The 27,817-nt window shown below is 40.7% G+C and overlaps 2 protein-coding genes across 2 annotated transcripts in view; one reads left to right on the top strand and one right to left on the bottom strand.

Annotated features, from left to right (window-relative positions):
* Positions 1-7,033: 7,033 nt before the first annotated feature.
* On the bottom strand, positions 7,034-19,142 carry PEX26 (peroxisomal biogenesis factor 26). The gene is made up of 6 exons (XM_063452097.1): positions 19,046-19,142; positions 17,441-17,692; positions 13,825-13,965; positions 12,366-12,688; positions 10,235-10,381; positions 7,034-8,853 (listed from the first exon to the last, which is right to left on the bottom strand). Exons 2-6 carry the CDS (start codon positions 17,641-17,643, stop codon positions 8,768-8,770), a joined length of 900 nt encoding a protein of 299 aa, XP_063308167.1. The 5' UTR covers positions 17,644-17,692; positions 19,046-19,142; the 3' UTR covers positions 7,034-8,767.
* A 35-nt stretch (positions 19,143-19,177) lies between these two features.
* Positions 19,178-27,817, top strand: part of TMEM42 (transmembrane protein 42) — a 38,889-nt gene continuing 30,249 nt past the window's right edge. The window contains exons 1-2 of the mRNA XM_063452098.1: positions 19,178-19,372; positions 21,579-21,725. Coding sequence (XP_063308168.1) covers positions 19,193-19,372; positions 21,579-21,725 — 327 coding nt within the window. The 5' untranslated portion in view covers positions 19,178-19,192. The remainder of the gene's footprint in view (positions 19,373-21,578; positions 21,726-27,817) is intronic.

The raw sequence follows: 27,817 nt of genomic DNA on the forward strand, positions 1-27,817 counted from the left end.
TAAACAATATAACCTTCATGACATATGGAGATTATTACATCCAACGGATAAAGACTATTCCCATCAATCGTGCGTGCATGGTTCATACGCTCGTATTGATTTTTGTTTATTAGAGGCCAATGTGATACCCTTATGCAAATCTAGCGAAATTAAGGAGAGTCTATGGTCGGATCATAGCCTTATTCTACTAGACTTTGGTAACAAATCCACAAGGGGGTATAATACTTGGAGATTGAATGACGCCCTCATAAATGACCCGAAGAACAAGGAAGAAATAACCCAATTATTAAAATTCTTTTGGTTAGAAAACAACTCATCCGATACTTCGCCTGCAAACAATTGGTGCACTCACAAATCAGTTATGCGTGGCTACCTAATTAAATTAGCACATATAAAGAGGTCCAAAAACGGGAAGACCCTAACTGATTTATATATTGAGTTTTATAATTTATCTAAACAAAACAAACAAAATCCTGACGCAGAAACAAAAACTAGGTTAAATGGGCTACAAAAACAAATTAATCTTAAAGTGGAACAAAAAATCCAATTAAATATCCATAAACTAAGACTAAAAAATTACTATACTGGTAATAGAGCCAATAAGAACTTGTCTAAAAGACTACGAAATCAGTATGCAAAAAACAGGGTGGAACAACTGACGGATGGCCAAAAGACATATTCGACACCGGCTGAAATAGGGGACAGATTTAATCAATTTTATGAAGATCTGTATAATCTTAAATTGTCCCCCAATCAAAAAGATATACAAAACTATCTTGCCGAAACCCAGATCCCAAAAGTTACACCGCAGGATCTACTAAGGCTAAATAGGATCATCTCGGCTGATGAAGTCAAATTTCAAATAAATAGACTTCCTACTAACAAAACTCCGGGCCCCGATGGCTTCACGAATAAATATTATAAACAAATGCAGTCCCTATTAATTAATCCTCTAACAGAAATGTTTAATCAAATAGCTCTAAATAAATCTTTTCCAACTGAATTACTACAGGCCAATATTGTTCCGATACTGAAACCTGATAAACCCAGTCACAATCCTAGTAACTATAGACCTATAGCCTTGATTAATGTGGACATGAAGATCTACGCGGCCATTATCGCGGATAGAATTAAGTCTATTGTTGCGACGCTGATCCATCCAGATCAGATAGGGTTTGTGCCGGGTAGGCAAGTATCCAACAATATTAGGAGAATAATCGATACTTTGGACTGGGCTAATAGAAATGGGAGGCCCTTCCTGGCCCTGTCGTTGGATGCTGAGAAAGCTTTCGACAGGGTCGGGTGGGGCTACCTCAGTGAACTCCTTATCGCTTTTGGGTTCACGGGCTGGATACATAACGCCATTATGGCCCTATACTCCTCCCCCACTGCTAGAACGGTGGGTCCAAATATTACGGCAGGGTGGTTTGCACTCAAAAATGGTACACGACAGGGTTGTCCTCTCTCCCCCCTGCTGTATATATTGTCTATCGAGCCTTTGGCAATTAATATTAGGAATAATCCCCTAATCCAAGGTGTCCAAACGAACTTGATGGATATTAAGATATCATTATACGCGGATGATGCGTTACTCACTCTTACATCTCCAGAGTCCTCTTTAAAAACGCTAATGAAGGAAATTAAAAGGTACTCCAATTTGTCGAACTTTAAATTAAATGTAACTAAAACCACAGCAATGTTTTTGAATTTCGATAGTGATATGGTAAACATCTTAACTCATTCTTATAAATTTATATGGACTGATGTGGAATTAAACTATCTGGGACTCCTCATAACCGCCAATGTGACAGATATAATGGAGAGGAATACAATGTTTTTCATGAGAAAGATGAATTTCAAACTTAAAAGATGGAAAAATTTAGAAACTTCCTGGCAAGGTAAAATTAATATTATTAATTCATACATTTTGCCGAAATGGCTATTTATGTTCTCTATGATGCCACTCAAAATACCGGGGCCTTGGTTGGCTATGATCCAAGCCAGTTTTAACAATTTTATTTGGAATAATAAAAAACCCAGAATTGCTCAAAAAATCTTAACTAAAAAATTGTCTAATGGTGGACTAAATTACCCTAGTATTACCTATAGTTATTACGCAAATATTATTAGACATATTTATCTTCTTCGGGATCCTGTGCAGGTCCTCGAACCATGGTATATTTTAGAGTCTGAAATGGTGCAAACTGACACATTGCAATTCGCGATGTGGACAGTTACAAATAATTCTTTAACCAATATGTTCAAGAAATCAACGATATTATTTCAAATTTTGGAAGAGTGGATAAAAATTAAGAAAAAACTAGGCCTAATGAATAAGATACCCAAGACATGTACACTAGATATACTGCAAAGCCTTATAATAGATTTTTCTTTAAAGAACTGGGCTAATGCAGATAAAATTAAGATATTACAAATTATGCAAGGCGATAACATTTTGTCATTTCAGTCCTTAAAAGATACTTTTCACATTCCATCTAGAGAAATTTTCACATATTTGCGGATAAAAAACTTTATACACAAAAACGTGCTCAAATCGACGTCCATTTTTGCTAAAAATTTGGAATTTATGTTTAAGTTGCAACCTATTAAAAAGAGCATGTCTGCTGCATCAGCAATGTTGGAATCCCTTAAGGAGTCTCCCTATAGAGTGATCAAGACGTGGGAACTAGACTTGAAAGTGCAAATTTCGATAGATGACTGGAACTCCTCCTTAACGCGGGTAAATAAATATATCCACTGTTTAAATCTGTCAGAAGTTCTCTACAGATGGTATTATACACCTGTTAGAGTAGCCAAAATGTTTCATTCTGTCGAGCCAACTTGTTGGAGATGTGGAAGCCATTTAGGCACCTACATACATATCTGGTGGTCATGTCCAGTTGTTAAAGTTCTTTGGTCCTGGGCCTTTAATATTTTTACATCTATGTCCGTAGATAGAATTCCGGAGAATGCCGCTTCGGCTCTTATACATTTGAATTTGCCTTTTGATTCTCAAAAAGAGATATGTCTGGCTATCCATTGTTTAGTCGCTGTTAAAATTATTATTGCGAGAAATTGGAAAATATCCAAGCCGTTTAATAAACGATCACTGACAGAACAAGTAAGGCATCAAATATCAATGGAATATGAAATGATCAAAAACGCGAATGCTACTTCTAGAAAAAACAATTGGTATAGGGAATGGTTAGATAATTACAGTTCACTATTTGGATAAATACCCCATAGATGGTTATCTTTCAATGCGATTTATACGAGATATATAGATATCTGTTGAAATAGAGAAAGATCGCTTGAATTGAAAATAGAAGTCAATAACCCCACTATAGGTGGAAAAGAACATATTTTTAATATGTGCTCTGAGCTGGTGGATTTTTTTTTTTTTTTTTTTTTTTGTGTCTGCTGTGTCTTATTGTTGTTACTGTTGTTTTTGTTGGTATGTTAGTACTGATATGCCGGATTATGAGTGAATACGCGATTACTATTTGTATGTTATGCATGTTAAACATAAAAGATCCATGTATTTATTGGACAGATGTGCATATATGCTAAGTATTAATTCCTGCATATTTGATGTATGTCAAAAAAAATGAAAAAATGTTTGTCTAATAAAGATTTATTAAAAAAAAAAAAAAAAGAATGGATTTGAGAATCATACAGTGTCTAAACATTTCCTAACACACCATCAAAAAAACCCTAATGTTCTTAAGTTTACCCCTATTCAAATATGCAATATTCCATGGAGAGGGGGCGATATAAGAAACATTTTGGGAAAGGCCGAAATGGAATGGGTTTTTAATCTTAAGACATTAACCCCAGAAGGCTTAAATGCAGAATTTGATCTTTTTAATTTCCTGTAGTATTTTAATTTTATGCATAGATTATTAGCTCCAGCACTGTTATTATTCCTAATTTCATTTTACTTTTATTGTTATTTTATTGTTATGATATTATAACCATATACTAAGACCACCATTTCATGTCTTATGTATTACTTTTATTTTTATTTATTTATTTCTTTTATTATTTATTTCCACCATTATATGTATATGTATTTGATGACATTGTATGACTGTTATTCTATGCTCCCCCCCTTTATCACTTTGCCCCTTTATTTACTGTCCTTCCTTTATATGCCACCCTTCTGCCCCCTTCTCCTCTTGCCCTTTACCACTATGGCAGCTTAAAATCCCCTTTCCCCTCACTAATTGGGACTCCCCCTACCCCTTTTTCTGTTCTAAATTTCAGTCCGATCATGTCATTAGCAGAGACATGATCCGGACTACATTTCCCTGCATGCCTAGCACCATACACGGCATTTTGCCGTTTTTGCCGATCCGCCCGTTTGATTGGTCCAAATATGGCCACGCCCCCGTGACCTTTCCCCTGCCTCTTCTTTCCGTTATTTCTCTCCTTCCACTCCATAAAATTGATTCGTTTTAACTACCTAATAGGTCCCAAGTGGGTTAAGAATTAGCCCATAATATGTATTATTTAAAACGATTATTTTTTAATGATTTAACATATTAACCTATCATATGTATAATTTTAAGCCATGTGACCGCGGTCACATGGTAATGACGCCATTTTGGCGCCAAACTTTGTAATTTATGCCATATAGCTGCCTATATAATGTGATTAAGCCAGGATTATTATCTTTACACTTGAAAAAGCCTACTGTTTGGCGAAACGCGTTGTGTATTTTTACTCTGTTTTATATTAAAGTATTTTGTTACTACCTTTTACTTTGGGTTAGTTCATTTACTTTATATGCTGCTGTTTTATCCTGGCTGATTTTTTTATCATCATTTTTAACAAGATCCAGTACTGCAAAAGGAATCCCTGGTGGGGATTATTCCACCTACGCTTGGTTCATAGAGCAGTGTGGCTGCTCTGAACACTGTAAGTACGTTTCTTTTTATCACTTTGTCATTTTTACATATGGAAAACACTATGGGCCCTCTCTTGTGATTTTATTTTTCATAAGACCGGCACTACAAGCATCACTAGAGGAATATCCTACACGTGGGGAGTTTAAATACCACTGTATGCTGTTTTACTTAGAGCTGGTTATAGCTCTCTAGATTGTAAGTTGGCACTCTTAGGACCTCTGTGTTGTCTGTTGTTGCAGTACTACCAAAGTTATTGCACCATTGGGTTTTTCCTTTTATATTTTATATGCTGACGTCTGTCTCAGAAGTTTTAAAGAATCGTGTGGAGACTCCAATTGCCCAGTTATATCCTACATGTGGGGAGTATCAAATACCACTGTAAGCTGTTTTACCTAGAGCTGGGCTTAGCTCTAAAAATTGTAAGTTGGCATTTCTCTACGTCTGTGTTGTTCGTGATCCTCTCTACCATATGGTTTTGCACTATTGGTCCCCCCCTTCTCTGCTTTTGTGTTTCATATCCAACCACTGCGATTCCAAAGCGAGAACAGAAGAACAGTTACTCAAGGTCTACACTGCACCTATAGAGACTTTCCTTTTCGTGTTATCGTTTTCGTTTATTTTATCCAGCGCACCCTGTATCTGTTGTTTTTTGTTTTCTCCATTTTCTGAAGGGTTTGAGGGTAGCCCTTCCTCTCAGGTGTGCAGCTTTTCCCCCCTTGTGATCAGTACTGTAGCGCTGTTCCCTTCCCACCTTTTCTCACTAGCGTCAAATATAAGGCTCGTGTTTCATTTTTTTCACATTAAAATTTGCCAGGTTGCTTACGTTGCCTTTGTGACCCTGTGGTAGCCCAAGAATGAAAATTACCTCTATGGTGGCATACCATTTGCAAAAGTAGACAACCCAAGGTATTGCAAATGGGGTATGTCCAGTCTTTTTTAGTAGCCACTTAGTCACAAACACTGGCCAAAATTTGTGTTTTTTGCACTTTTCACACACAAACAAATACTAACGCTAACTTTGGACAGTATTTGTGACCAAAATGACTACTAAAAAAGACTGGACATACCCCATTTACAATACCTTGTCTACTATTGCAAATTGTATGCCATTGTGGGTGTAAATTTAATTCCTGGGCTACTGTACAGTCCCAAAGGCAACGTAACCAATCTGGCGAATTTCAATTTCAAATGTAACACGCTATATTTGACCCTGTAACTTCCCAAAACACCATAAAACCTGTACATAGGGGGTACTGTTTTACATGTGAGACTTCGCTGAATACAAATATGTGTATTTTATTGCAGTAAAAGCAAACATTATTATGACATTGACAGTTAAAATGGCATGTAGAACTAAAAAATTCTTATTTTTTCCATTTTTTTTCATATTAAATTATGTTTCATAGCTAAATATTTGATATTAAACGAAAGCCCTGTTTTCCCTGAATAAAATTATATATAATAAGGGGGGGTGCATTTAATATGAAAGAGGTGAATTACGGTTGGACAGACATATAGCGCAAATGCCAGGTTTTGTTTACGTTTTGTTCACAACTTGTACATTTGGCTCAGTCCTTAAGGGGTTAATCTAATAAAACTTTTGTCTACCATACATATACTAATCATGTCTTTTAGAAAAAAATGTATTAAAAAAAAAAAAAAAAAGGAGGAATTCCATAACCTTATCAAGATCCCGGTGCTACCAGATCTGTGGTTGGCTGCCCATACCATAATAGTTGAACAAAATTGTGGTCCAGGCACTCAAGGATCAATTATACAGCAGACTTATTTGGAAAAATAGATCTTTCTAAAGCTTCAGATTTTATTTTACATCACACAGGCAATGTGGATGCAAATGATTATTAGTGTAAGAGCTAGATTGTACCAATATTATAGTGCAATAGAACCAGCCTGTGCCAGATTTTAGAAGTTAGAGGTCATGCCATCTTGGACAAATGATAAAGAGGGTGATAAAGCTTTACTGATTGAGCTCCAAATTGGAATATAAGCAGTTAATGCTGACAATTAGGAATCAACTTTATGTAAATCTACCCAATAGAAAAAAATCCATAAAATTACAATTTTAAAATATTTATTGAAATTTCAAAATAACATTTTATAAAAAATATATATTTTACAGCAAATATCAGAAATACTAACTACATAGTAAAATGTGTTGTAAGCCAGTAGAGTTGAACAGCAGTTCAAGGAGCAATTTTACTGGAATTGGAAACCCTGTCCAATTCTGTAAATTCTACTTCTGAAGTTCAGTGTGGTGGTCTATTAAAAAACTATTTAATCATTTGTGTTTCACACTGCTTGTCTCACTGTGTAAACTTAAATGATCACTATAGGGACAGGAACACCGGACCCCTCATTCCTCCCTAAAAATAGCAAAATCTTACTTTTATTCAAGCCTGAAGCTGTAGCTCTGCATGCTGTTTGACTCAGAATAGTCAAAAATTGTCTGCTGACATCATCAGAAGTGGTGGCCTGATCCAATCACAATGCATCCCCATAGGATTGGCTGAGACTGACAAAGAGGCAGATCAGGGGCAGAGCCAGCATGATTCAAACACAGCCCTGGCCAATCAGCATCTCCTCATAGAGATGAATTGAATCAATTCATCTCTATGAGGAAAGTTCAGTGTCTTCATGCAGAGGGAGGAGACACTGAATGTTTGGATGCATTTTAGGCAGCCATGACCCAGGGAGGATCTCTAACAGCCATCTAATGAGTGGCCAGTGAAGTTATCACTAGGCTGTAATGTAAACACTGTGTTTACAGCAAAAAGCCTGAAGGTAATTATTCTACTCACCAGAACAAATTCAATAAGCTGTAGTTGTTCTGGTGACTATAGTGTCCCTTTAATAAATTGGTATATACATAAATGATTCATATTAGTAATATGAATTCACAGTACTGCAGGATAGTGCACCAACGATAAGCGGTGTATTACATCATACTGCTATCTCAACTTGAATTTCAACTTCTCAATGGAGATATAAATGGATACTCCAAGCATCATAACCAATACAGGCCACTGTAGGGGTAATGAAATGAGAAGTACACTTGTCCCATTTCTTGTTTCGGTTTGCACTACTACCTGGTCCTGCCAGGCTCCTAGTCTGCTTTGAGGCTGGCTGTGACTTCCAACTTTCTGCACTGCTTCCGATCCTGCCAGTCATTTATTTGGCTTAGAGTGTCAGCTGACAGCTCTCAGTCACGGATTGCAATTTTGCGCGTAGGAATATGCACAGAATTGAGAATTAACCAGTCAATGACAGAATTCCAGCAGGGTTAATCTCAGCATGTGCAGCATTTCATAGCAAAACACTGAACATACAGACTTCAGGCACCATAATTACTTCAAATCACTAAGTGGTCATGATTCTTGGAGTGACTCTTTAAGCATATGCTTGTGGCATTATGTAAGTGTAACCCTGATAGCTGCATTTCCCATCCATGAGACAATCTCAGCTTTTATTAATTAAACTCTGATATAAAGCAACACTGCATAAAATTAGTGCCGTTTTATTTAAGAACAGATAGCTAATCTGTAATGTCTAATTATAGCTCAAACACACGGTGCTAAGCCCCATAGCATTATGTTAGATGTGGATGGTGTACAGCTGGTGAGTTATAGATTAGCTATTCCAGACAAAACTGGAGTTTTAGTGTTAGAGGAAACATTTCTTCTTATTCCATATAATTTAACAAGCAAGGATACAAATGAGCACTCAGATAATGGTGTGGATTGTATAAATGGGTCTCTGGAATTATGACAGAATTTTATTGTTTAGCTGAATTTTTGATCAGTAAGTAGGAGGCATTTCCATCTATTCCATTGATCCAGTCAGTGCGCTCTTTGGAAAATATTAGAGAAACATGCTCTGAGCAGGAGGAGCAGACGACGCATGGGGCCCTGGGACACAGGGAAAGCTGCAAGACAAAAAAACTGAATTAAATCTTTAGTCTGCACATGCTCTGTTATCATTATCATATTATAGATATATTTAAAAATCTGGCCCTAATTTCATACAAAACACTAAGGCACCATACCACACTTGCATACCACTAGTCAATAATATGTCTTAGATGATTTAATTGTGTTGAGTTGCTGAATTTGCAAAGCTGTAACATGAACTATCACTGAACCTCCAAAAGTCTCCCTTTACACCCTCCTTGTTCCAAGACACTTAGCCCAGCCTCCTGTTCAGTCTTTAGTTTAGGTCAATGAATATTACTATTGATCTTTTTTTTTTTTTCCCCTTCAGCTGCAATCCTCCTCTGTGCATCTTTCACTGACTGAAGAAACCTTTCTAGAAAGCTGACACTTTCTGTCTTGTGAAGGTTCTCCTTGGTGTTAGTTCCTACAATATACTGCGAACCTAACCATCTCACCCACACAGCAAAGCTAAACTTTTTTTTAACAAACTTCTTACCCCTTATATTAATGGAACACTATAGGGTCAGGAATACAAATGTGTATTCCTGAGTGACTGCCATTGAAGGTGTCCCTATGGAGCAATGTAAACATTTAAATTTTCTCTGAAAAGGCAGTGTTAAAGGGACACTATAGTCACCTGAACAACTTTAGCTTAATTAAGCAGTTTTGGTGTATAGATCATGCCTCTGCAGCCTCACTCCTCTGCCATGTAGGAGTTAAATGCCTTTGTTTATGAACCCTAGTCACACCTCCCTGCATGTGACTTGCACAGCCTTCCATAAACACTTCCTGTAAAGAGAGCCCTATTTAGGCTTTCTTTATTGCAAGTTCTGTTTAATTAAGATTTTCTTATCCCCTGCTATGTTAATAGCTTGCTAGACCCTGCAAGAGACTCCTAAATGTGATTAAAGTTCAATTTAGAGATTGAGATACAATTATTTAAGGTAAATTACATCTGTTTGAAAGTAAAACCAGTTTTTTTTTCATGCAGGCTCTGTCAATCATAACCAGGGGAGGTGTGGCTAGGGCTGCATAAACAGAAACAAAGTGATTTAACTCATAAATGACAGTGAATTGAGCAGTGAAATTGCAGGGGAATGATCTATACACTAAAACTGCTTTATTTAGCTAAAGTAATTTAGGTGACTATAGTGTTCCTTTAACATGAAAATGCTTGCAAGGACAGGGAGCAGACACCAGAACAACTACATTAGGCTGTACTTGTTCTGGTGACTATAGTGTCTCTTTCATTCACTGATAATAATATTAACAAAATAGTATAGCAATTCCAAGTATATTTACATACATCACACTTGGCTGGTTTTCAATGAATGACTGAAGGTTGCATCCCTGTAACACGCAATGAAATCTAACCTGGATCCAAGCGCACCAAGATGACATAGAGCAGGAGGAGCGCAAGTACAGTCCGTCTGAAAGGGACTCTGCCAATCTGTGTTGCCACCAAACTCAAGGATCCATACAGTACCCGAGCCATGTTTAATATTCCTACCCTTGAGTTACCTGTAAGATTAGATGTGATCCATGTGATAGCAGAACATAACACATACATTCAATATTGGACCAAACCATGCATCAAAAGACAGAAGAATATAAGATAGTCTTTTTAAATGGACGCTATAGTTACCAGAACCACTACAGCTTAATGTTGTGGTTCTGGGAAATATAGCCTGTCAATGAAGGATCAACAGTGTAAGCACTGCCTTTACTTAGAAAAGGCAGGGTTTACAATACTGCCTAAGTCCACTTCTAGTGGCTGTCACTCTGGTAGGGAGGCAGAACGGACAAACGGACACAGGCATTCTGCCTTGTCCGTTCTATGTCTTAAATGATTCAATTGTTGAACAACAACAAGTGTGAATAATCTCACAATTGTAATGGGCATTATATTGCTTACATAAATTTGTTTGTTTATTCCATGTAGAACTAGAATATCTTGCGGGACTTGCCGTTGCTGCCTGAAAACATCAGGAAAACGTAGAGTTATGATGTACCATATGGTGTTTTTCCATCTGGCACATAAAATCTCCAGAAGATCTTAAAGGGTACCAGTCATGACAAATACAACTTATTTAAAGAAACTAATTTAATTTGCACAGAGATAAGGTAAGAGCCATGTCTGTTATCAAGGAATCCCTGCTCTGGTGTCTCTCCTGCTTGAATTCAGCCTAAGGAAAAGCAATACATGTAAGAGAAAGAATGGAGAAGGGATAGCAGCACCAGCAACAGAATGGAGAGAGGAGAGAAACAGCCAGAAAGATTTATTGTAGCAGTTTTGAACAGGCAATCTGGGATATGAAACAGAGATAAGTTTTTTATTTACAGAAAGCCAACATAAGTGTTGGGGAATTTTAATCTGTTATAGGAAGCAATTCTGTGCTCATCAAACAGGGCTATGCAGTAGATCTGTGCCTTACAGTAAGTGTACTGCACTCTGAAAACATGATTGATGCTCTCAGCAGGAGACAGGTGTAATGGAAATAAATTAAAATACTCATTTTTAATTGTATTAAGAGAAAAAAAAGTTAATAATTGTATAACATGAGTCAAACCAGATGGTTAGAAAACTGCAAATCTATATCTATTATGACAGGTTCACTTTAAGTATAGGTCTGCTAAGCCAACAGCTCTTATCCCCTGGGTTCTAAGTATGGGTCCCCTAGTAATTTTAGTGGATCCATATAAGACACACCAAAATCTTAAAAGGACCACTATAGTGCCAGGAAAACAAACTCATTTTCCTGGCACTATTGGGTCATTAGGTCCCCCCTCACCCTCAGGGCCCCCCTCCCGCTGGGCTGAAGGGGTTAAAACCCCTTCAGCCACTTACCTTTCTCTAGCGCCGGCGCTGGGGAACTCTCAACCCCCTGCCGACATCAGATCCGAATTTGCATGCGCGGCATTCAAAATACTCAGTGCTTTCCTATGGACGTCCAGCGTCTTCTCACTGTGATTTTCACAGTGAGAATCGCGGAAGCGGCCTCTAGTGGCTATCAGTGAGACGGCCACTAGAGGCTGGATTAACCCTGCAGTGTAAACATAGCAGTTTTTTCTGAAACTGCTATGTTTTCAGTTGCAGGGTTAACACTAGAGGGACCTGGCACCCAGACCACTTCATTGAGCTGAATTAGTCTGGGTGCCTATAGTGGTCCTTTAAGGCTGCCAGAAAACCATAGTGACATGGACTCTCTGACATTGGAAAAAGTTGAATTAAGGTAGTTTGCAAAATATAGTTAATATTTATTATATGACATCAATAGAACTGGTCACTGAGCTAATTTTCCAATTAAAGATTGCCTCACAAAACAAATGTGATTTATACTATTTGGGTTCCTGACAAAAAAAGATTAATAACTACTTTGCTAGTATTTATAGCTAATATAGATATAAGTATTTGTAGATCACAAAATGTAATAATGAATTAAATAATATGAGCTTTTGCTAATATCAGACTAAACACTTGTGACTGAGAATTGCATATAAATACCTTTGTCCCTCTTGGCCTGTGACACAGTTTGATCACATTGATTACTTTCAGATTTTGCAGGATCATTTTTCTCTTCCCACTGACGCTTCTGTTCACTTATGGTTTTAAGAACTATTAGCTGCTGCTGTTGAGTTAACATTTTTGAGTCCTTAGCCAAACACTCTGCTTCTGAGAACAGACCCAAAGGAAGGAGAACACGCAAGAGATGGAGTTCAGCTACTCGTCTGTACCCTGATAGGTGATGATTGGCTCTTTCATTCAACCAGCTACTGCTCAGCTCCAGCATTACATGTGGCTGCTTGACCTTGCTGTACAGCAGGAGGCTGAACAGGGAATCAGACAAATGGTAATACACACCTTATAAAGTAATCTCTAAGAGTCAATAATTGTCAATCATAGATGTTATGAAAAGTTAGAAGAGAGAGAGAGAGAGAGAGACTCTAAATTTGCAGGGAACAATCTTTGGCTCTCCTACTGTTTTAGAATAAAATCGACAAACTTGTTGTTTTTTTTTTAAGAATGTGAATTAAATAAATCCCATCAATGAAAATCATATATTATATCTGTGACTACAGCTTCCTATTCATAGGGCTGACTAGTCCGCAAGCACACGAACAGTCAAGTTTTTGTCAGTTTTATCCATTGGAACAGAATTTGGAAAAGTCTGAACTAGCACTGCTAGTGTGGCTTGAGATTTGCGTTAGGAACCGCTCCCCCCCCCATTACTCTACATATCGTAAAATGGGGAGGAGGTGGGATTCAAATAAATATATTTGTTGATGATTTTGACATTATGTATACAGGCTGTGATCAGCCTAGGTGGGCTAGTCTTTGCTTCTCACGCACATCAATGAACCTTGGAAGTCCATGACCCTGACGCCAGTTCACTGGTTGGTCTTTCTTTCACCACTGCATACCGTGAACAACTCACAAGACTTGTAGTTTTACAGATGCTCTGACCCAGTCGTCTAGACATCACTATTTGGCCCTTGCCACAGTCACTCATATCTTTTTGCTTTCCCATTTTTGCCTGCTTCCAACACATGAAATTCAAGAACTGACTGTTCACTTTCTGTCTAAAATAGCCCACCTATTTATAGGTGCCATTGTAATGATACAATCAATGTTATTCACTTCACCTATCAGTGCTTTTAATGTTGTGGCTGATCAGTGTATACTATATGCATCCCAATATAACATATAAAATGTGTACATACCTAAAGATGAACACATTATCTACATGTTTTTGTTTTTTTCGATGACAGGTTACTTTTAACCCCTTAAGGACACATAACGTGTGACACATCATGATTCCCTTTTATTCCAGAAGTTTGGTCCTTAAGGGGTTAAAGGAGTACTCTCTCTAATTGTAAGTTAAATCTGATTCTCTAAAATGAATCAGTAATCAAATGATTCTAACCTTGGTATAGTAAATGTCAAATATGAATGTACTGCTTACCACATCTCCATTATATTGTGTGGCATTTCCTGGGGTGTTCGGTAATATTGGACAAGCCAGGGCAAAACTTCCCTCCATCGTTCCATCTCTGCTAGAGCCTGAATACCAACCACACAGAGATGAGCTTTCAACTGTTCATACCTGAAATGTGACAAATTCAAAGTAGTCCCATCTATTACACATTTTAGGATATTTATATTTTTGATAAAGGATTGGCACACGTTCTATGGATAACAAGGTTAAATATTTATTGTCTTTGCTAATTCTTTAAACCGATTTTAAAACAAGTTAAAAAAACAAAAGAGTAGCCAATCAGAAAGAACAGGCACGGTGCAGGCTGGGGAAACCAAAAATAAGCAATCAGCATGTTAAAGGACCACTATAGTGCCAGGAAAACAAATTCGTTTTCCTGGCACTATAGGGTCTTTAGGTCCCCCCCACCCTCAGGGTCCCACTCCGCTTGGCTGAAGGGGTTAAACACACAAATCTCCTCCCTCTGCCGACGTCAGCACCGAATGCGCATGCATGCGCGGCAAGAGCCGCGAGCGCAATCAGTCCATAGAAAAAGCATTTCTCAATGCTTTCCTATGGACGTCCAGCGTCTTCTCAATGTGATTTTCACAGTGAGAAGCGCCTCTAGCGGCTGTCAGTGAGACAGCCACTAGATGCTAGATTAATCCTAGTGTAGTGTTTACAGCTGCAAGGTTAACACTAGAAGGACCTGGCACCCAGCCCACTTCATTGAGCTGAAGTGGTCTGGGTGCCTATAGTCGTCCTTTAAGTGCAAATCCTTTACTGAAAGTATCTATAAAATTGTTAAAGTATTAACCCAATAAAAAAAAAAAATCACGATCCATGGCGTTAGTTACCATGTTTGCTTCAGGCGACAATTGCTTTAAGTGACAGGGCTCCTTTAAGTAGAACTCAATATTTGTCCTTTACCACGGCCTTACAAAACTGAATAATGGATGTAAAAAAACAACAACAACAAAAAAAACAACAACATACAAACAGTTTTTGGTCTGCTGTTTTACAGAACATTTTTTTTTTTTTTTTTTAAATTCTTTATTTTTGAAGTGCGCACAGTGATAACAATTGCTTATGAGGTACCCCAAAGGCATTCCTCTAGCACGTTAGGTACAATTCGAACATAGGGGTAGACATGAGATCTTGCACACATTTTTTTTAAAAGTAAAGAGTTATACCGTAATGAAGAACTTTGCTTAAAGAGTTTGAAAAGCACAACAAATGAACAACGTTTAAGTTTTAAGCTAGTACATGTCGAGTGTTCGTTAAGCTTTGTAACTTCAGTAGTCGTATTACATATTCTACGCTAAACATGCATGTGATTAAATTACTGAGAATTGAGCAACGTCAGTTAAATTATGTTAATTATGCTTGGGTAACATTATTAAGAGTACCAATAGTTTCACTGGTAACAGCAGCTTATTTAAGAAGGATTACACAGGTGAGTTAAACATTTACCACCAGGCAGGTTATGGCATATTATGTGAATTACTGCGCTAATTAGCTGTAGGAGATGTGTCCATTTGGAGGTGTTCACAGCCAGGGTTTGTGGGGGTGAGTAAGGCTGTTAGCAGCAGGTCCAGCAGCTTTGCCGTGTTTGCCGTCTGTCACCTGGGGCTGGGGTACCTGTCGTTTCAGAGTTGAGGATGGTGTCGAGCAGTGTCCTTTTCTTCGGCACCCAGGTGTTCCACATAGCGCATCTCTGCATCCCTTGCAGCTGTGGGTCCCTCTGTGGGTTAATGTGTCTGCAGGCCTTCTCGGCTGTGTGTTCAGCTGGTGCTTGAATGCGGGTATGTTGCTTTATGGGTCGCAGCACCCAGATGAGGCTGGTGCTGTGAAGAGCTGGTCGCTTGGGGTCTCGAGAGCTCCAGTGGGGTACTCTCAGTGCAGGTAAGCGCTGGATCCTCTGCTGGTGTGTAAGGCTGTTTGTGGGGTGATTGTCCAGCGGTATGACAGGTCTCCGCTGTCTCCCCGTCATGGCTGCTTTTAAATGCCATGGGTGGTTATAGCCCTGGCTGAGTGATGTGGGAGCTTCCTTCAGCGGTGTGCCGAGTAGGTGCCTCGCTGTCGGCCATTTTGTGAGGGCCGCGTGGTGGTTGTCGGCGGTTAGTCGCCCAGAAGCTCTGCCGAGGTGATGTCTGCCTGGTGGAGGCCCAGGATAACCCCCGCCGGCCCAAAGGGGGGGGGGGGGGGAAACGAGGCCGGGGGCCCCAGAGTTGTAAAGGGTCTCGGTACGTGCCGGGGACGGAAGGTGAGGTGGCGGCCGTCCACTCCGCCCTGTTCCCGGGTAGGCCTCAGTCTCCCCTGCCCCGGAGCATCTCACCAGGACCCGGTCCACCCGATATTAGGTGCTCCAGCTGCACCGGGACACTCCAGGGTCAGGTATCCCGCATTTCCAGGGGGTTCCAAGCCGCTTTTTGAAGGGTTTTCACCCTTTATTCGTCGTGTTTCCCCGGAGCCGTGGTGACTAGCAGCCTGCTGGCATGGCCGCCCGGCCCCGCCCCTTACAGAACATTTTAACTGCATGTTAGCTTAAAACTTTACCCCCAATTCTTTGAAATCTATGCAAGTATGCAGAATAAATTAATGTCAAGACATACATGCTAATATGCTCCATATATTCAAAGACATTTTAAGTCAATTATTAGATCTCTCGCTATATCGCATCAGGTACAACACAGTATAGTTGCCTAGAAATTACCACTTTTATAAACTTCCTTTAGATTAGATACTCCTGACACAGACCATGTTTGTGCAGTGTTCCTTTTGGGGAGAATAACCATGGCTCTTTCCCTCTCCCAATAGAACAACAAAAAAATTCTAAAACTCATCTTGCTAAAGTTAATTTCTCCCTCCGCCTGATCCTACTCTGCTGATGTCACTCCCCTTCGCTGGAGGGGGACAGATGTCACAGATGGTGGGCTGAGGGGAGAACATGGGCAGCATAGCGGGAGTGGGTATGTTACATTTGGTAATCCGTTGCGAACATGCTGTGCTCGCCAATGACAAACATGAAATATGCACAGAACTGACATTAGTCGGCCCTAACTCATCTTCCAGGCTGACTAATTGCACTTCCATTGGTGGACTTACACCTCCATATAATTAACATACGGTTAAACTCTGTATGTGAAGTGTTTCAAAGCATTAGAGTGCACATACCGACTCCAGGTACCATCAAGGCGGAACAAGCCTAAGACAGCCCAGATAGCCACCAACTAGGACAGCAGCTGCGTACTCTGCCAAAATGTACAGGGTCCGGGAGAGACGGGTGAAAAGGGAGCTCTGGTCTACATATGTTGTGCCTGCGCCCCTCCCTCGCGCGCCCTATAGTGATGCTGGGATGTGAAGTTTCTCCAGCCCAGGAATCATTAACTTGCATGGCCCAAAAGCCACCCCCATTTAAATTGCAATAGTGAGGAAATCTAACTCTCATTATCCATACGTGTGTATGGTATGCACTTGAAAAGGGTTTGACAAAAAAATAGAAACAGTGCAAATAACTTTCTTGCAACAAAACAATCTCAAAGCAGATGCATACAGGATTTGTTTTGTTTTATACAGTTGACGGAAACCTATGGATACTCACTTATTATCTTTAGGCTCCACTGTTAGTATTTGCAAACCTCGCTCACATAGTTCCAGAGCACCAGAAAAATTCCTCTCAAGCACAAGGAGGTCTGCAGCTGCATCTAGCAAAGACACAGCAGGAGGGGTTCCAGAAGGGGACCAATGTGACCAATCCCACATTGCACTTAGGGAACAGCTTGATACGTTTTCGGTCACCGCCATATATAGGGGATTAATGACAAAGAATTCAGCAGAACCAAATTCTGTGCACCTGAAAATAAAAGTAAATGAAATTTTACAATTCAAATAATTTCTACATGATTCTGCACTACCATGCTGCCCTAAATGTGTGGATAAAGCTTAAATTCCATACTTCTATATAATCCATGTCAGCCGGCCTTCGGGGTGGTTAAATATGCATCATTTTGCGCAGAACGACTAAAGTTACAATCTACATTATTGACAGGTTAGAGATTACAGTTAGAGATCTGCACTGCTGATGCTATGGATTATAACTCCCATCATTACATTGATGGGCCTTATAATTTCCGAACTCTGGACGCTGTAGCACTCTCGCTAACCCTAAAGCTCACTGGGACCCCATTTTAGGGGGCACGGGAGTGCCCAATAGCTTAGGTAATAAATTTCTAATGTTAAAGGACCAATATAGTGCCAGGAAAAAAACTTGTTTTCCTGGCACTATGTAGTCCTTAGGTCCCCCCCCACCGGGCTGTAGGGGTTGAAACCCCTTCAGCCACTTACCTTTATCCAGTGCCAGGCTCCCTCGACGCTGGTGACCTCGCCTCCCCCTCCGACGTTGGCTCCTGAGTGGAGCCGAATGCGCATGCGCATTAAAAAACGCCCATAAGAAAGCATTACTCAATGCTTTCCTATGGACGTCAGCATTTTCTATCTGTGATTTTCACAGTGAGAATCGAGGAAGCGGCCTCTAGTGGCTGCCAGTGAGACAGCCACTAGAGGCTGCATTAACGCTCAGTGAAACAGCAGTTTCTCTGACACTGCTATGTTTTCAGCTGCAGGGTTAAAACTAGAGGGACCTGGCACCCAGACCACTTCATTGAGCTGAAGTGGTCTGGGTGCCTATAGTGGTCCTTTAAGCCTGACACTAGCAACCATAAAGTGTCACAGAAAACTATAATAATGTTCACACATGTCAACCACAACTAATGTAATAATATATCTCTTCTTTAAGCGAACAGGGACAAAGTACCACTTACTAAACACGTTGTATAAAAGAGCTTCATTGACCAGGCCATTTTTACCTCTTGTATTTGTGTATATTGTACTTCTCCCCTAATTGTACAGCGCTGCGTGATATGTTGGCGCTTTATAAATACCAGTAATAATAATAATAATAATATAAAATATATCCTACTGCAATTTGGTAATTAAATCACATGTAAGGGTTGTTCTTTCCCCTAATTATACCTGCTTTTATTTCCTATGACAGAGAATGGTTTGACTTCTGATTACGGTTTTATTGATTTGAACAATTATTACACACATCATATGCTGCTGCTTGTTGTACTTTTCTCTTCAACGTTACTTTAAACACCCTTACATGAGAGCTGCCTAATCATTTACAATAATTTTGATGTGTTACCTTGCTCGGGAAGGAGTGATCAAGTTAAACGGACGATCAAGCGTTTACAAGCGTAGTTCGCGCATGCCCACATCCAAGATGGCACCCGAAGCACCTTAGCTACACAGGCGTTAGTCCTGGATTTCTTTGGTCACATGATATGATCACATGACAGAAACAGGAAGCGAGTGCACTTTCGGTTCGATGCTGTCCAGCTGGGGGTGCAGTGCAGTGGCCGGGCTCTTGGGGGCACTGTCAGCATGTTTGGCCAAACTTGCCCTAGGGGCAGATTATCTGCGGGATATATGTGAATCTGCAGCAGGGGGGGCAGGAGGAATCTGTGACTGGGTATGTTACTGTTAATGGGACTCTGATGATTTTGCTGCTGTGACTTGAAGGAGTGGTTACTGTATAGGTTTTGTGTATTTTGATGTGATCATACAGTCTTTGCCTGTTTGTTTTAAATGAATGATTTACACCTTGTGCAGTGGTCAGTAAGGTCAGAATAAAAATAAAATACACACACTCTTGATTTCTATAAATCAAAAGTTAATCTCTTGTGCGTTGCCTCCCTTCTTTCTATCTATCTCGTGTGAATGACAACCTAGGCAATGGTACAGAATATGTCTTATGTGAAAAAAATCCCCTGGTGGCATGGATAGTAATAAAAAGCGTTTTGAGTGGTCTAAAAATCTATAAAAGCACCATATCTGGTGATAGTTGGCATATAGGGTATTAACATTATTGTAAAAATTTACTGTCTGTTTCAAATTTATAGACTTCTGAGTGCATTATCAGAATAAAGCATTTAAACACTGAAACTAGAAATCCTCTCGGATGCTACCTGTCTGCCCTCTGTTTTTCAGTTGTGGGCATAGGCTGACTGTTCCCATGCCTCCTTGGGCAGGTCCATCACGTACACTACGGGACCCACCCGCTTGTGGTTATGGCTATCCTGGTTCATATAGCCCCTAGTAATTTAATATAAGGTGGTTTAGCAATGTCTCACATATACCGGCCTCCTATGTTTTCTGGGCATACAATTTTTTTAAGCGGTTTGTTACTCAATGGTTTGTTCACACACATAGCTGAGTGCAGCCACAATCTACTGATTCAATGTCCAGTGATTTTCACCTAAACTGCATAACTCACGCACGTCCAGATACCAATTACTTAATGTTTCATGATTATTATTTATATAGTACCAGCAAATAACGTAGCGCTGTACAATGGGTGGACTAACAGACACTTAATTGTAACCAGACAAATGGACGCACAGGAACAGAGGGGTTGAGGGCCCTGCTCAATGAGCTTACGTGCTAGAGGGAGTGGGTTATAGTGACACAAAGGGTATAAGTAGGGGGTGCTACCTCAGCATAAGGCTTGCTAGCTGTGAGTTCAGGGAGCAATCTTTAAATTTGTTTGCTGGAGCTCAGACTGTTCTTGCTGACATGATGACTCCTGTTAGCCTAGACGTGCCTGACAGCTTGCATTAGATACCTACTAAGCTTGCCTACACCAAAAGATAGCCATGCATGTTATTATCCTGTACCTAGCCTGAGCTCCACTATATTTTTCTCATACAACACAAGCTTAATCCACATGCCTCCTAAAGTAAAACCATGTTTAGGGATTTTGGATGCCGTAGCCAGTCAGCTCAGACATGTATGTTTAGTATGTTCTCCCGGTTAAGCCTGATTCTAATATAATATAAAATTGTGCACGTTTGCTCTAATATCCCACTTGTAAAGCATAATATGATGCTCGAGGATGGCCGTCGGGGTACCTCAGGCTTGTATGTACCAATCTTATGCCCAGCAAAAATATAAAATAATTTAATTTTTTAAAATTAAAAAAATAAAAAACTAGAAATTTACAGCGACACTGTTTATTCTAGAAATTGTGTACAACCAAATATCTAACTAAAAGCTCCAACAGCTACTTGCCCTATAAGCACTAAATGTTTGACGATGTCTCCTGTGATACTGCTTGTTAATTTTATGCTGTTGCGCACAATGTATTACTTGACATGTTGGTACAAGATGAAAAATAAAGAATGCCAAAAAAAAAAAAAGTTGTCTGTTAGTTGTCCTAATCTTAGAAAAATAGACTACCAGGGTTTTTTACTAGACCGAGAGTTGAAAATTGCAAAACTGGAAAAATTCTCTAAGCCAGCTATGCTTCCTGTTTGACTACGTTGGCCTTAAATTCAAAGTGCAACACAGGTTCATTTAGAGTGGCAAATATGCTGACTTGAGTTACTCAAACCAAAAAAACTGTTTGGATTTTTTTTGTAAACCTTTTTGTGGTGGTTCTCCCGCCAAAGAGTTTAACATTTTATCTTTCTTCCATTGCCAAGTCCAAGTTCTTCCCTCAGCCCGATCCTTCTTGGCTAACATAACTTCCCCTCAAGCAGAATCCACAAATATGGAACCTCTCATTCAGATCTGTGGGGTCTGATATTTATTTTTCCATGTATAAAATGAAAGATATTGATAACTGTGTAACTATGTTGCAAGACTGTTGAATTAATTGTATATTCCTTGTGTTGCAGGTCCACCTGCTACTTCGTGTTAGCTGCATCTTTCTAGTATTTGCTTGCAATGGCATGATGTGGACATTCTTTGCCAAAGGATTGAGACTCTCTTCCTCTTCAGCTACTGCAACTGTAACAACAACTGCCTCAAACTTTGTGACTTCTGTAAGTAGCCCACTTTTAGTTTGGTCTTTAAAGGGACTCTGTTAAGCTTAATATAGTTACATAGTTACATAGCTGAAAAGAGACTTGCGTCCGTCAAGTTCAGCCTTCCGCACATTTGCTTTTGCTGTTGATCCAAAAGAAGGCAAAAAACCCAGTCTGAAGCGCTTCCAATCTTGCAACAAACTAGGAAAAAAATCATTCTTGACCCCAAAATAGCAGTCAGATGTCTCCTTGGATCAAGCAGCTATTACCCCACTAATTAGAAATTGTATCCCTGTATGTTATGTTTTTGCAAGTATTTATCCAATTGCAATTTAAACATCTGTATAGACTCTGACAAAACCACCTCTTCCGGCAATGAATTCCATATCCTTATTGCTCTTACTGTAAAAAAACCTTTTCTTTGCCTTAGATGAAATCTCCTTTCTTCAAGCCTAAATGTGTGACCTCGTGTCCTATGTATAGCCCTGTTTATGAATAGATTTCCAGATAATGGTTTGTACTGGCCCCGAATATATTTGTATAATGTTATCATATCCCCTCTAAGGCGCCGTTTTTCCAAACTGAAGAGATTTACATTTTTTAACCTTTCTTCATAACTAAAATGCTCCATTCCTTTTATCAATTTTGTAGCTCGTCTCTGCACTTTTTCTAGTGCCATGATATCCTTCTTTAGAACAGGTGCCCAAAATTGCACAGCATATTCAAGGTGTGGACTTACCAGCGATTTATAAAGAGGCAAAATTATATTTTCATCTCGAGAATTTATGCCCCAATTTATACATGACAAAACCTTACTGGCCTTAGCAACGGCAGATTGACATTGCATATTGCTACCTAATATATATGCAAGTCATCTGCTCATGAATTAGATATTAAGATAGCAAAGCATTCTGGGACATATTTTAGGTGGATGCTAGGTTAAAAGCATGTATGGCCATTGTCTGTCAGCAGAAATAGAACTAGATATGACATAAATACTCTAATAGAAAAATTGTACATATATTGATTAAAATAATCTGAGCACCTATGTATAAAACACACTATAGGCAACTACATCATTAGTATAATTATACAAAAGTATAATTTTTTTGAAAATAATGTTCTAATTCTTAAAGTGTTACAGCTAAACTACCTTTGCTTTGTGTCAACAGTATCTTTTTGGACATCTCAGATTAAAAGTACATGGTAATGATAATGAGCACTATTTGTTTTTGACTTATAGTATCCCTTTAAAGGGATACTATAAGTGCCAGGAATACTATCACCACCCCCCTGCATTGAATAAAGGGTTAAAAACCCTTTATTTACTTACCTGATCCCACCGCCGATATCAATCGACACTGGGTCAAAGCTGCTCGCGTATTAGACCTCCCCACCTCCCCATAGGAAACCATTGAATCAATGCTCTTCTATGGGGAAAATCTGACACTGGAGGTCCTCATGCAGATCTGGAAGACAGCCACTAGAGGCTGACTTAGTGCTACAATGTAAACATTGCACATTTTCTGGGACTGCAATGTTTAACATTGCAGCACTAAGGGCAATAGGGACACATTACCGAGACCACTTCAATGAGCTGAAGTGGTCTGGGTGCCTACAGTATCCCTTTAATTATCTAATACAGTAGATGGTGAACTCATATCACAACATACACATAATGTGCTGAATAACTGTATTTTGTAAACTATTCCCATATTTTAAAAGATGCCTCAAGCACATTAACCACTTTGGTCGGCCCAGTCCCTTCTGGTGTGCCTGTGTTGGTTCATTTGCAGTGAAAAAGTCATTGTGTGGGTTTCAGTGAGTCATAATATGTTTGTGAATCTTTTCTTCTATAGTAAGTCAGTCTGTCATCAGTCTCAGATGACCAGGGCTTGACCAGGTTAACAAGATTTTATTTAAAACACCAGCATTGTTGGGGACGTGGCTTGGCTAAACACCAAGATGGCCATTTGATCCACTCCATGAAAGAAGATCCCCAAGCAGATCTGAAGTCTGGGCTTGAGGGTCTGGCTGCATAAATCGAGAGCCTGGTAATGGACTATACCTTCTATACCGCTCCAATGACATGTTCTCCAGACTTGACTAGATTTTTTGTACGCAAGACTTAATGTTCAAGATGGACCACATTTACATCCGTGCCATCAGTTGGTTTGACAACCTGATAATGGAGATGTCAGGTTTGGCCTACTGTTTTAGAAACCGTACCTGGAGACTAATGACTCCCTCCTCTGCACTGACCGTCTTTTCTGATTACGCTCCTACTTGTCAACCAATTAGATGATATGTGGGATGCCCTTAACCCCTTAAGGACCAGGCTTCTGGAATAAAAGGGAGTCATGACATATCACACATGTCATGTGTCCTTAAGGGGTTAAAGCAGCAATGGGTCACCTCATTGCTATTGTGACTAGGAAAAAGTCAGCATAACCAATTTAAAGCATGACCTGACTGAAAGATTGTGTTCCTTGGAATGGACTCCCAAGCAAATTATACTGTGGAATTGCTCTACATGGTGGACATGAGGGATCAACTGAACCTTTTGCTGTCTCCGCAGGTCCTTCAGGCAGCGCAATGGACCAACCAAAAATGTTCCCACTTTATATGAGGACTTTGATAAGGACTCCGACAACATCTTATGCAGTGTGCTGTGCCTTTAATCTCTGATGAGGATCTGAAGGCACTTAACCAGTAGATCCTCCTGGAGGAGGGCCTGATGGCTTCTCTGTTTCACACTGAAAGAAGTTCAAGGAGATATTTCTACTGCATCTCACCTCCCTATACAATTGTTTTCTCCAGGGTCAGTAAAAAAACTTTTAAAGTGATGTTCGAAACACTCATAGTTGTGCTCTCTAAAGAAGAAAAAGATTATGTGCTGTGTCAAAACTACTGCCCCATATGCCTTATTTTTATGCACATCAAGATGTTAGGACGGTGGATATGGTCCACTCAGTCATGGCCTCAGGCTCACCCACCTTTTTGCTTTCTCTGGATGCTGTGAAGACTTTTGACTGAGTGAACCGAGCTATCTTTGGGAGGTCTTAGCACAATTTGGATTCTTTAGGAATTCTTAAATAGCATATAGTCATTTTGCACCCGGAGGCTGGGGTGCCTTATTTCACCCATGGTGTTTAGCCAAGCCACGTCCCCAACAATGCTGGTGTTTTAAATAAAATCTTGTTAACCTGGTCAAGCCCTGGTCATATGAGACTGATGACAGACTGACTTACTATAGAAGAAAAGATTCACAAACATATTATGAATCACTGAAACCCACACAATGACTTTTTCACTGCAAATGAACCAGCCCATTCTGTTCACCCTGGATATTGAGCCATTGGCCTGTAAAGTTAGAGCTTGTAACAATATTAGGGGGTGTCAATGAGGGCAGAGAAGTACAAACTCTGCTTATTTGCGGATGACATTTTGCTTTTGCTGTCCTTCACGGCAGTCTTTCTACTTAATATGTGTAGAGAATTAGCGGAATTTCGGGCCTCTTTCGAATGTAAGATCAACCATTCTAAGTGTGAGGCCAGTCTCCAGTCCAGGCTGACACTTTTAAAGTTCCCGGGTACAACATTTAGAAGCAAACTTCCATTTTTTATGGCAATCAGACAGGGTTGCCTCTCTGGGTGTTTGTATCACTCTGTGGTGGGAACGGATTATAGGCCAATAATTACCAACCTGCAAGATCTACTCTTGCAGTAGTGGTAATACTGTATCTATGCTGTGAAAATGATGCTACTTCCCAAAATGTTATGCCTGTTTTGCTCCATCTCATTATCACTGACAAACTGGGATCTAGCTATGCTGCAGAAAAAATATTTACTTAAAACTTTTTTTCCCATCTGTGGGGTTAAAGTCCATGGTGATCGAGTAGGGGATTACTGTGCAGACCACAGTAATCGCTCTTTCGGGGGCGTGGTTACGGTTCTGACCAAGATGGCCGCATAGAGGGATAGCTCCGCTCCACCGGACCCTGACAAGCCGCCTTCTAAGCATCTTACTTAGCTAAATGGGTCGCACTAAGCGCCCGGAGCAACCCCAGACCCCCAGGAACCTCCAGCAGGGCCCCCTGGACGGGTACCTGCATCCGCAACCGGGGGCTAGCGGAGAGACGGGAAGCCCCAAAATGGCGCCGACTACCCCGCCAGGGTCGGGCGGCACCGCCCTTGAGAGGATTGAGGATAGGCTGGAGAGCCTGACCGCATCTATGGCCACAAAGGACGACCTGAAGTCCCTCACCTCTGCCATCCAGGACACCCTCAGGGCTGAAATAGCGGGGATCCGCTCTGAAGTCACGTCACATGCAGGCCGTATTGCACGAACGGAGGAGGCAACTGAGGCCCTCACGGCACGACAAACGTCTGCCGACACGGCAATAGCCCGCCAAGGCTCTATGCTCCTATCAACGAGGAGACACCTCGAGGACCTGGACAATAGAGGTCGGAGGTGTAATATTCGCATCCGGGGGGTGCCTGAGGCTGAGGGTACGGATGAGAATGTGGTGGACATACTCACCGAGCTCTTCCAGACTATCCTGCAACCAACATCGCCGGAGCATATAGAGTTCGAGAGGGCACATAGAATTGCGAGACCCAGATCCCTGGAAGACGGACCGAGGGATCTCATATGCTGCCTACATTCCTTCCCCATTAAAGATAACATTATGAAGAAGGCCAGGGATAGACCGACGTGGCCCTATAGAGGGGCGCAGGTTGCCCTATACAACGACCTGTCCCCACTCACGCTAGAGGCCTGGCGGGCCCTCCGCCCTGTGACAGCCGCGCTAAGAGAAAACAACATAACCTACAAGTGGGGGTTCCCCTTCGCTTTGCTGACTAGGCACCGCAACAACTGGATATCTATCCGCTGGCCTGAAGATGTCCCGAGGTTCATGGATGACCTGGGCCTCCCAACTCCTGTCGTTCCCAACTGGATCCTGGGACCTACGGCCCCTATGTCGAGACCGCAAAGAGTACCCCGGCAGAGAGAAGCCCGCTCCCCCTCCGCTCAGCCTGCAATACGGCGCAGGAATCCGGCGTCCCCTGAAGAGTGAACATCGATCTGCCGGGATGGGAGCCGGCACCCCAGGGCCCTAACCTGGGTGTCCCACCGACCTGTTTCCCGGACCTTACCTGGAGCTGTTGCCACCTACCCCCACAGTTTGTTTGGGCCTTGATGGGACAGCGCACGCCTACAGGTATGGTGAGCCGCATTTGGGTGGGGAGTGGGGGGGTTTGTGGACTCGGGGCATGGCCCTGCAGGCTTCTTCGGGTGACTCTCTCTGCGGCTGCCCTGCCACCTTTCTCACCTTGGAGGAAGCTTCCCTTCAGGGACCTGGGCTCGCTTGTTTTGGGGGGTTGGATCCTTTGGGCGAGGGCGCAGACATCCATCACATTGACTCGTGCCCTGAACTGCACACCGAGATTCCTGGCTTCTACACAGTCAAGTCGATGTGTCCTTATATGTATATAATTTAAGGCGGGAGAAGAGAAAGGGCAAAGGGAAGGAAAGGGGAGAAAATTTATTTTATTTTATTCTATTTATTATTATTATTTTTATTCCTTTATTGTTATTATATATTACTTCATATCACCTAATTACACATGAATCAGCATGTACCTATATGTGGGGGGAGCGGGGCGGGGGACACATGTGAGGGTTTAATATGCAATTGTTGTTATGTCTCTACCTCTTGATTGGTTCATAACTGAGATGAGCTGGGTGTGACAGACTGGAGTTGTTATGGTACTTTTTAGCAGTAAACCAAAATGTTTAAATGTCTATCTGTTCCTGTCCAAATCAATAAAATTGAATTGCGTATATACGCTGAAGTAATTAAGTCTGACACACAAGGTTCAGGTTAAAATAACTTCGAGAAAATTTATTGGCAAGTGATTAAAAAGCGGGCGCGCAGGCCCTTTTAAGAGGCATTTTGCGTCATCATTGATTATTAGAATATCAGCAAATAAACATCATTAATTGGATTAATTGTTAAGTGTCGGGATTAGTGTCCTCCTATCAATATTATTAATTGGCTCAAAAACTAAGTGGTTAGTCCCGTGCCCACCCACCAAGAGGTGGGA

Source organism: Pelobates fuscus, chromosome 4, assembly GCF_036172605.1.
Source record: "Pelobates fuscus isolate aPelFus1 chromosome 4, aPelFus1.pri, whole genome shotgun sequence".
Classification (NCBI taxonomy): domain Eukaryota; kingdom Metazoa; phylum Chordata; class Amphibia; order Anura; family Pelobatidae; genus Pelobates; species Pelobates fuscus.